The sequence below is a fragment of the Microtus ochrogaster genome, chromosome 10 (assembly GCF_000317375.1).
Source record: "Microtus ochrogaster isolate Prairie Vole_2 chromosome 10, MicOch1.0, whole genome shotgun sequence".
NCBI lineage: Eukaryota > Metazoa > Chordata > Mammalia > Rodentia > Cricetidae > Microtus > Microtus ochrogaster.
Window position 1 is genome coordinate 84,397,163 of NC_022016.1, and position 11,252 is coordinate 84,408,414.

Sequence of the window (11,252 nt, forward strand, 5' to 3'; positions counted from 1 at the left end):
TCACAGATCCGCCCGCCTCTGCCTCTCAAGTGCTGGGATTAAAGGTGTGTGCTACCACCGCCCAGCCCTCTAATTTCTTTTGAGAGGTCTCAGAAATCAGAGGCTGCCCTTAAACTCCTCATGTAGGTAAAGAGGTCCTCATGCCTCTACCTCCCAAGTGCTGGGATTACAGCCATGTGCCACAGAGCCTGGCTGTTACTCTTATGTTTCTTTTAATTTATTTCATTTTAAATTATATGTATGTATGTGTGTATGGGCATGTCCACATGTATGTGTGGTGTGGGTGCCTGAGACCAGAGGAGTTGAATCTTTCTGGAGCTGGAATTACAGACAGCTGTGATCCACCTGATAACCTGCTGGGAACCAAACTCAGGTCCTCTGGAAAAGCAGTATGTGCTCCTAACTGCTGAGCCATCTCTCCAGCCCTGCTACTCTTTTTTAAATAAAAATTACCTTTATTTATGTGTATGTGTGTGTTGGAGGGACCAAGCATGTATGGGCGGTCAGAGGACAACTTTGAGAAGTTGTTTCTCTCCTTCTGCTGTGTCCAGGAGCTCAGTCTTAGGGGGCCAGAGTAGGCATAAGCACCCTTACCCCTTCCTTACCTACTGAGATGTCTTGGGGATTAAACTCAGGGTTTCATTCATGGTAGGCAAGCACTCCCCTAAGCTACATCTTTAGCACTGACGTCAGGAAAGTAACACGGCTGAGGGATGGCTCAGTGGTTAAGAGCACTTGGAGTTCTTTTGGAAGACATGGGTTTGATTCCCACCACCCTCATGGTGGCTCACAATCATATGTAATTTCAAATCCAGGGGCTCCAACACCTTCTGGCCTCCTCCAGGCATTCATGAAATTCACAAACATACATGCAGGCAAAACACATACAAATAAAGCAATGATTAAAGATTTAAAAAAGAGTAATATAAAGTATTTAGTTTCTAATTCTTTAAAAATTTATTATTTGTTACTATTGTATATAACTGGAATTCTTACTTGAGAACTCTTCGTTGTTTATAAATTTACTATGTTAAAAGTTGAAACCTTACTTTTTAATTAGAAAAAAAGGGTGAAATACAGAATATTCCTTTCCACTGTGTGAATATATGTCACTGTGATTGGGCTAATAACAAAGCTGGCTGGCCAATAGGTGGACAGGCAGAGGTTAGGTGGGTCGTGCAGACAAAAGGAGAGCACAAAGAAGAAAGGGGAGGAGTCTCAGGAGTTGAAAGGAAACATGGAGAGAAGCAAGATGGATTTGCCATGTTATAAAAAGTACTGCCATGTGGCAGAGCATAGATAAGAAATATGGGTTAACTTAAAACGTAAGAGCTAGTTAGTAATAAGCTATTGGCTGAGCATTCATAATTAAAAATAAGTCTCAGTGCGGCTATTTGGGAACTGGTGGGCAGGACAGAAAAGTCAGCCTATAATTGTGAATATATGTATAATGTGTGGGACTGGAGTACTAGTGCCCACGTGGATAACTGCACCCATAGAAAGCCTGAGAGAGCTTGGAAAGTAATTCTATACAGAAAAGAATAGAGTTAAGCATGCCTTATTGATAGCAGCATTTTCTCAGGTGGACTCTGCTTGCTAGAGGCAAGCACTCTCATTTAAGAGAGGCTTCCTGACTCAGCTTTAGCTATAAAACCTTGCAGCTCTTTTAAGAGGCCCTGCCACAAAACACTTAAATGGTATCAATGAAAAGCTGACTGCATGCTTTTTTGGTTTTCAGCCATAGCAGGAAAAAAGCTGCATCATTTTAAAATGCTGGCTTTCTGGGCCATCCTGGCAGTGCAAACTCTGACTCTACCATGCAGGAGGTCTGGCTACAGAGCATTTGAGTGTGGTTTGTAAGCACACTGCTGCAGCTTGCTTGCTGGCAGGGACCTTGAAACATCATAGAGTTGTGGCAATAAACATGGCTACAGCTGGTACCTCCACCATGACGCTGGAGTTTCAGAAAGCTAAGAAATGGGCTGTATCCAGCCGCCAAAGCCATGTCTTTAACCTTAGCCATATCGCTTAGCAAATAAAGATTCATGTAGTCAGAAAAAGAGAGATATACAGTAAAGAGAGAGTCAAAGACAAAGAAAACCTCTAAATGGTTTACAGTGTTTTAAAAATATATGCAGGCTAAAGGTTAAAGTCCTTATAATAAAAAAGAAAGAGAATAGTTGGGTGTGGTGGCACACACCTTTAATCCCAGCACTTTAGAGGCAGAGGCAGGCCGATCTCTGTGGGTTCAAGGACAGCCTGGTCTACAGAGTGAATTCCAGGACAGCCAAAGATACACAGAAAAACCCTGTCTTAAAAAGGCAAAAATTAAAAATAAAAGAAATAGAGGTTAAAATAAAGCCACATAAAGATGATTTACACAGAGAATATGGATACTGTATGTTATTATGTTCTCTTTGAATTGTTTGAATGCTGAGGAAGGAGCAACAGCTGCTAAAATATATTTGCTTATAAATGCTGCTGATTTAATCCAAGATAAATATTTTGTAAATGCCTTGACTTCAAAATTGAAGTCAAAAGATATGATACTTTGGATAAGTTTTGCTTTTATTTCCAAAGAAAATGAGAGGCTATGGATTCATTCTGAATTAAGAAAAATCAGGTTTGATGAAGGAAGACCACCTGAGAAATCTCCGGTAGGAACAGATGGTTCAGATGTCAGAGTTCTACATCCTGAACAGATTCAAGATGCTGCCTGACATGATCAAGCCTCATAGGATACTTACTCCAGTCAGGGCATGATCATAATTCTAAATTTTCTTTAGGTTCCCATAAGATTATCAGCACCCCCAACCAGCAGGAAATAGCCTGGAAAACTATACCCACATTCCCAAAAAATGGACTATGGATATTTTCCTTTGTTTAGAATGTTGGTTACAAGTTGTTATGGATAATGGTCAGGAGAAAAGCTAAACTAAGGATATTAGATTCAAAGTTCTTTTTTTTTTTTTTAACAAAAAGAGGGGTAAGTGCTGTGGGACAATGGTCTGTATCCTGTGTATCATATTTTAAATAAATGCTGATTGGCCAATAGCCAGGCAGGAAGTATAGGCAAGACAACCAGACAGAAAGTAGAGGCGGGTCAATGAGAACAGGAGAATTCTGGGAAGAGGGAAACTCTTTCTGTTAAGAAGAAGTAAAATGTGACTGCCTCACTGAATAAGGTACTGAGCCACACGGCTAGCACAGACAAGAATAATGGCTAATATAAGTTGTAAGAGTTGGTAAGCCTAAGCTCTTGCAGAGGATTTCTTTCTTCCTTCCTTCCTTCCTTCCTTCCTTCCTTCCTTCCTTCCTTCCTTTTCTTTTTTGAGACAGGGTTTCTCTGTAGCTTTGGAGCCTGTCCTGTCCTGGAACTAGCTCTTGTTAGACCAGGCGGCCTTGAACTCACAGAGATCCCCCTGTCTCTGCCTCCCAAGTGCTGGGATTAAAGGCGTGTGCCACCACAGCACAGCTAACAAGCCTAAGCTAATGGGCCATTCAGTTTATAGTTAATGTAGACCTCTACGTGATTTCTTTGGGACTTAATTACTGTGGTTACTGGGGCAGGACAGAAAACCTCTGTCAACAGAGTACATGTTACAGTTCATATGTGATCAACCTCCATGGGTCAGTCTCTCCTTCTACCTTTTACATGGGTTCTGGGAATTGAACTCAGGTCCCCAGGCTGACCTCAAACTTGCTGTGAGGGTAAGATGACCAAATGCTCTGGAGATGAGGAATGGGGTCTGCCAACTTCCCTGGGATTTACCCACCTACTGACTGGCCTGCAGAGTAGGAGTCTGTCCTTGTTCGAGACCGCTTATTGCCTTTGGTATTTGCTAGGAAAAGAAATTAAGTGTTAGGAAGTACTTCAGACTGTGACTTGAAAGAAACTTGGTTAAAAAGGTATTTCCTTATGATCATAAAAACATAATTTTTTCAAAAGCTGTCATGCTGAATAGTGAACAAGATCTATCACTCAAAACCAAGGGCGAGAGCTGGGGCCTGAGGCCTAGACGCTGTCCACTGCAGACCTGACTTAGACAAGGTGAGTGCTGGCTTACTCCCACAGCACCAGAAGCCTCACATCACACCTGTGTTTCCTACTGAATCCCAGCTTCCCACGCTACAGACCGAACAAATGAAACCCATGAAGGTGCAGTTTATCCAAAAAAAAAAAAAAAAAAAAAATCTTCATTTAAATAGCTAAGACAAGAGTGGGAGTGTTGTACAGCTCATAAAATACCTGAGATTCCTCTCGAGCCCCAGAGCTGCTCTGTAATGCTTTTGGAACATATACATATACACAAATATATATAAATACACACACATACACACATACATACATGCATGCATACCTACCTACCTACCTACCTACCTACCTACCTACCTACATACATACATACTTATTTCAAATAGCCCAGGCTGGCCTAGAACTTATAAAGAATTCCTCCCACATATCTGAAACTCACTGTCCATTAGCCTCCAGTTCAGCAAAGGGTCATAGACAAAGGCTTCCAGTACAGCCATGACACTGTCCTTATGTTCCCGAAGCACTTCCATCACCGTGTGGCATGTGGTTCTGTAGTTGCCATCCAGACCTGTAACCTGCAAGAGTGACAGAGCCACACAGCCAGGAGTTACCAACTGTGGCTCACTGGTGCCTTATGACCAAGGCAAGAGAGGGCCTGTGTCACCCTGACATAGGACAGACCTGGGCCAGGACATACACAGCATGCAATGCCGACCTCCAAAGGTCATCTAACACGGTAATGGGGACCTGCTACAGAAACCACATCTGTCCTCAGAGAAGGCTCCATTTCAAATCAGTGTGTACCCAGGATCTACTCACCTCCATAGCATTGGTCAACATTCTTGTTAGTCTAAATGGAATCTTTTCTGGAAATTTCTCTCTGGTCATAGCAACCTATATGGTCATTAAAGAAAAAGCCAAATTCATGGTTAGGTTCTGGCCTCTAGCTAAGGTCAGAGGAAGGTGGGTGGCTTCTCTCATTGCATGCACTGACTGACATCACAGCAAGGAAACAAAAGTTCGCTGTTGAATTCAGCGAGAGGACATTTATCTCAGGGATTTGAAAGACGACTAAGAAAACAAAAACAGGGAAGAGAAAAAGGACCCTGGCCAGCACATAGTTGGGAGGATGGAGATCCCTCTTCTCTGAGAGGATGTGGGGAGAGTCCTTGCCCAAGGGGCTTAGAGGCTAAGAGGAGGGGAAGGGAAGGCCTTTGGAGCTGGAGCTGCCTGAACCTCAGGAGGGTTAGCTGTGTGCAGCAGTCACCTCAAAACAGTCCCCGAAGTCGATGTGCAGGATCTTCCCGCTCAGCCGGTCCAGCATCAGGTTGGACGGGTGTCTGACAAGCGAGAGTGGAGGGGGTGCATCAATCAGTGAGACAGCCCCAGGCCAGGGCTGTGGAGGGGGTGCATCAATCAGTGAGACAGCCCCAGGCCAGGGGCTGGCAAAGTCCCACTCTCAGGTGACCACAGCCCCCCCCCCCCCCCTGTGTGTAAGCTGTTTTGGGGTCACAAAGGCAGAGGAGTGTGCTTGCAGCAGAGGCCGCACAGCCCATTTTATTATCTGCACTTGCATTTCCTTTCTTGGAATCTTGGGTCCCCAGGAAAGTTTCTGTCAAGAGTGGCATAGCTCAGTTATTCCCACCAAGCAGCTACCACAGGGGTTTGTCTGTATAAGTCTAAGTCCTTCTTAGTCTGTCAGTCTTTCTTCAAAGGCATTCTGCCAGGGTTTCAAAAATTTCAAAGTATTGATTTCTTTCTTTCTTTCTTTTTTTTCTCCCCGAGACAGGGTTTCTCTGTAGTTTTAGAGCCAGTCCTGGAATTTGCTCTAGTCTCAAACTCACAGAGATCTGTCTGCCTCTTCCTCCTGAGTCCTGTGATTAAAGGCGTGTACTACCACTGCCAACCACCAAACCACTGGTTTCTAGAGCTCTCCAGTTTGTTTTACAGAGAGAGAGAGAGAGAGAGAGAGAGAGAGAGAGAGAGAGAGAGAGACTGTGTGTGTGTAGCTCTCTAGTTTGTTTTACAGTGCTCACACATGGCTCTTGTTTGGCATTTAGAGGATAGAGGACAATTCACAGCTGGTTCTCTCCAGAGAGAGAATTCAGGTTATCAGTTCCTGTGGTGTAAGGACTTTTAACTTCTGAGCTAGCTTTTAACTTCTGTCCTTTTTTAAAGACAGAGTCTTACTGTATAGTCCTGGCTATCCTAAAACTCAGAGATCTGCCTGGCTCTGTTTCTGCCTCTTGAGTGCTGGAGTCAAGGGTTTGTCCACTATGCCTTGGTTGGCCTTGCCTTTTTTTTTTTTTTTTTTAAAGATTTATTTATTATGTATACAGGGTTTGCCTGCATGCCAGAAGAGGGCACCAGATCTCATTATGGATGGTCGTGAGTTACCTTGTGGCTGCTGGGAATTGAACTCAGGACCTCTGGAAGAACAGCCAGTGTTCTTTTTTTTTTTTTTTTGATTTTCGAGACAGGGTTTCTCTGTAGTTTTTGGTGCCTGTCCTGGAACTAGCTCTTGTAGACCAGGCTGGCCTCGAACTCACAGAGATCCGCCTGCCTCTGCCTCCTGAGTGCTGGGATTAAAGGTGTGCACCACCACCGCCCGGCCAGCCAGTGTTCTTAACTGCTGAGTCATCTCTATAGACCGACTGGGTGATGTGGGATAATGGTCTGTATTCTGCCAATTATATTTTAAATAAATTCTGACTGGCCAGTAGCCGGGCAGGAAGTAGAGGTGGGACAACCAGACAGGAAGTAAAGGTGGGTCAATGAGAACAGGAAAATTCTGGGAAGAAGGAAGTTTCTTTGGGAGTCCTGTCCAAGCCACAGAAGAAGCAAGATGTGACTGCCTCACCGAATAAGGTACAGAGCCACGTGGTTAACATAGACAAAAAATAATGGTTTAATATAAGTTATAAGAGTTAGTAAGAAGCCTGAGCTAATGGGCCAATCAGTTTATAACTAATGTAGAACTCTGTGTGATTTCTCTGGGACTTAATGATTGCAGGAACCAGGTAGGACAGAAAACTCAGACAACAGCTGGGCTTGTCTTTTAAAGACAAGATCTCATTTTGCTGCCCAGGCTCATCTCAAATCTTAGGCTCAGGCAACATTCCCATCTCGGCTCCCAGGTGCTGGGACTAGAGGTGTATGTGTAAGAGCCTGGTTCTTAACTTAGCTTTCATTTTCGAGGTAGGGGGCACAAAACAATTTTTACTCAAGTAATTGCATGAGACACAATTCCAAAAGAAAAGAAAAACAGTAGACACCAAATGATCAGTTTTGTTTGCTTTCTTGTTGGTTAGTATCTAAACATTCCCAGTTTTCTTTTTCCTTTTCGGATAGTACCACAGATTAAACTCTGGCTTTGCATTAGCTACACAAGTGCTCTTCTACTGAGTCTATCCCAGGTCTGAAGTATCTCTTTGGTTATGACACTTAGAAGTGTATTCTGTATAAGATAAGGTTCTACTTTGGCTGGTTTCAATTATAGATGGAGAATGATCTGTCTTCAGTACAGTGGTGACTGAAGAGTCTGTTACAACAATGAATCACTTTGGGTACCCCTCCCTGCTGCAGGCACAGTCACCCTACATCTCAATAAAGCCATGCTTGCTTGCCCTTTAAAAAATAAAATAGTCATTTTCAATGGTCACAAATTTCACTAGAAGACAAAATGAAACCATTCAGAACAACTGGAGAAAGAAACTCAAAGGCACAAATTAGATTCACTCACCTGTCTCCCAGGCCTAAAATGTATCCAACCATTGACATGACGGCTAAGGAGCGGGTATAGTTGGTTCTTCGGTCAAACCACACCTATAATACAAAAGCACCCGTGAATCAGCGTTCTATGAATCAGTAGCTTCAACAAAGTTAAGCGGTCCAGGACAGCTGTCCTTAGCTTCTACCGTAACAGTTAGGATGGATAACGGAACAAAGATCCCATTCATGATTATAAACTATGCCTTAGTATAAACTTTATCAGAAGTGTGCTGTGACAATGTAAGTGAAAATGTTCTTTCCTCGAGACTGTGAAGGTAAACATCTTTCCAAGTTGTTTGCCATACTTAATATCATTCCAAAAAATGTTAACAGAGCTGTTTCTGATCCACACATCGGTCCTCAAACCTCTGTGGTAGAAAACAGAGATAGCCAATGTGAAGAGATGCGTGTTCCTAAGACAGGCAGAGAGCAACGAGATAGTCCTGGAATGGATTCCATGGGGAGATCAGATCAGTGTGTGAGCAAAGCACAGCATCTAGACGGTGGGAAGGCGGATGTTTACCCAGTGACAGCAGCAGACCACTAAAGACTTTTAAAAGCTGTATTTATTGGCTGGGCAGCGGTGGCTCACACTTTTAATCCCAGCACTCGGGAGGCAGAGGCAGGCAGATCTCTGAGTTCGAGGCCAGTCTGGTCTACAAGAGCTAGTTCCAGGTCAGGCTCCAAAGCTACAGAGAAACCCTGTCTCAAAAAACCAACCAACCAACCAACCAACCAACCAACCAACCAACCAAACAAACAAACAAACAAACAAAAACCCTGTATTTATTTATTTATGTATGTGTGTCTGGGAGGAAAGGGCAGAGGACAGCTTGTATGAGTTAGTTTTCTCCTTCCATCATGTGGGTTCCAGGGATTGAACTCAGCTTGTTAGAGAGTGAATTAACCTGCCAAGCTATCCCTCTGGCCCATTTTTATTTTATTTTTTAAGATTTATTTATTTATATGTGTTTGAGTGTTTTGCCTGCATGTATGTATGTGTACCACATATATGCCTGATGCCTGAGATGGCCAGAAGGATGTTGGATCCCTGTGACTGGAGTTACAGATGGTTGTGAGCTGCCATGTAAGTTCTGGGAACTTAACTGAAGTCCTCTGCAAGAGTAGTTAGTGCTCTTAACCACTCAACACTTTCTCTAGTCCTCTCCACCCCAATACAGGGTCTAATATATAGCTCAGATTGTCTTAAAACTCTCTATGTAGCAAAGGATGGACTTAAATTCATGGTGATCCTCCTGACTCAGTCTCCTAAATGCTGTGATTACAGGCAGGTTTCAGAAAGCTTTTCGTGAAAATTCCTCATCTAACCATAACAAAAATGACCACACCTCCTGTAATATGTAAGGCAGCCTGCAGAGCCCCAGGACATACCTCTGAGCTGGGGCTTTTCAGCCACAGTAGCTTGGCCAGGTCGTCCCCGGCTGTGTTGTTGACAGCGTGCTCAAACACCTCCACCTTCTGCATCAGAGTCAGGTGATCATAGTCGGGAGCCATCTGAATCAGGACATAACCAGTCAGTGAAATGAGTCACAATAGGCAACTCACATTTAGAAGAACAGGGGGAGACAAGCGGAGTGGGGCTGATTTCACCAGCAATGGCAACAGAGAAAGGAAATAACAAGGGAAAGGAAAAAACAATGTGGTTGCTATTTTTTTTTTTTTAATTTGGTAACACAAGGCTTTATTTTGTAGCCCTGGCTGTTCTGGGATTTGCTATGTAGATAAGGATGGCCTTGAACTCACGGCCAACTACTTGCCTCTGCCTTCCCAGTATTAGGATTAAAATCATGCATCATTATGCCCAGCACTTTTTTTTTAAAATTTGAGACAGGGTTTCTCTGTGTAGCCCTGGCTGTCTTAGAACTCACTCTGTATGTCAGGCTGGCCTCAAGTTCATAGAGATCCTCCTGCCTCTGCCTTCCAAGTGCTGAGATTAAAGTGTGTGCTGCCACCACCACCAGGTAAGGTTTTTAATTGTTTTTTAAATTGTCTTATTGTTTTGAGTGCACGTGGAGGTCAGAGGAAATTTCTGGAAGTTGGTTCTCCCCTTCACTGTGGATCCTGGAGATCAGGCCTGTACAGCAGGGGCCTTTGCCCTGAACCTTCTTGCTGGCCCTCCTTTGTTTCTCAGCAGTTATCTGCGATATGAGTTACTTCATTAAGCTTTTTCCATAGTGATTTCCATGGACAGCTTTCTCAGTGGTACCCCACTGTTGGTACACTGTGAAAAGGTATTGCTGTTGGGTGGTGGTGGTGCACACCTTTAATCCCAGAACTTGGGAGACAGAGGCAGGTGGATCTCAAGTGAGTCTGTGGCTAGCCTGGTCTACAAAGCAAGTTCCAGGATAGACTGGAAGACAGAGAAACCCTGTTTTGAAAAAAAAAAACAAAAATAAAAAAACAAAAAAAAAACAAGAAAAGAACCCCCTTGCAAAAATAAACAAATAAACAAACAAAATGTACTCCTGTGACTGGTGTAACAAAAAGCTGAGCGGTCAATAGCTGAGCAGGAGGGATGTCAGGGCAGAGAGAGAACTCGACAGGGAAGAAGCAGCATGAGCAGCATGGAGCGATGAGGTAATGAGCTACATGACAAAATGCAGATCAAAATAATTTAGGAATTTAAGTTACAGAAGCTAGCAGGACAAGCCTAAGCTTAGGTTAAAGTTTCATAATTAACAGTAAGTCTCCATGTCATTATTTGTGAGCTGGTGGCTCCAAGAAATATCTCACTACGCTTCACCAGACAGGTGTGGGTGCCCTGGAGTGTGGGTGTCCGTGAGGTCACAGGTGTTAGCATGGGGTGGCACGCACCCGCAGCATGATGCGATGCTCAATGTTCAGGAGGATCTTCTTCTTCTCCCTGTAGTCCCGGATGAGGGCGTGCAGGGTGTCGCAGTGGGGGACCCAGCCAATGAGGCCCGAGTTGGTAGACAGAGGGATGACTGCATATCTCTGGATACTGTGGCCACAGGAGAGGAAGGGGATTGCACAGTCAACAAAAGCACACCTTGGATCAGCTTAGGACAAACAATGCCTTTGGTGAGTTCCCCAGAAGATGCCATGGAAGCCAGAGTGGTCCTCAACTTGCTTCACAGACTCGGCTCTGCGGAGGAAGATCTGAAAGGCTACATTGAGAGCTAAAGTAACTTAGAAGAACAGCCACAGGCTAAGAGACAGAGCCGCAACAGGGAGTTTCACTGGCCTGGGTCTGGGGGAAACATCAAATTTGTAGACCCCTGAGTCTAATCTTTGAGGCATTACATTCTGAGTTCTTATAGCTCACTAAAGGTGTTAATTACACAATGGAACAAAACATCTGAAAAAGCTTCTTTGCTGGGTACCTTAGTGTTCCTTGTCAGACACTTAAACATCAGTTTTGTTTTGCTTTGTTTGAGAGTGGGTTTCGTAGCCAGGTGGTAGT

The 11,252-nt window shown here is 43.8% G+C and overlaps 1 protein-coding gene across 1 annotated transcript in view; it reads right to left on the reverse strand.

Moving 5' to 3' along the window:
• Mtor (mechanistic target of rapamycin kinase) overlaps positions 1–11,252 on the reverse strand; it is a 104,139-nt gene that overhangs the window by 6,186 nt on the left and 86,701 nt on the right. Inside the window, 7 exon segments of the mRNA XM_013348604.1 lie at positions 3,777–3,842; positions 4,476–4,611; positions 4,856–4,930; positions 5,304–5,376; positions 7,779–7,861; positions 9,200–9,322; positions 10,643–10,790. Coding sequence (XP_013204058.1) covers positions 3,777–3,842; positions 4,476–4,611; positions 4,856–4,930; positions 5,304–5,376; positions 7,779–7,861; positions 9,200–9,322; positions 10,643–10,790 — 704 coding nt within the window.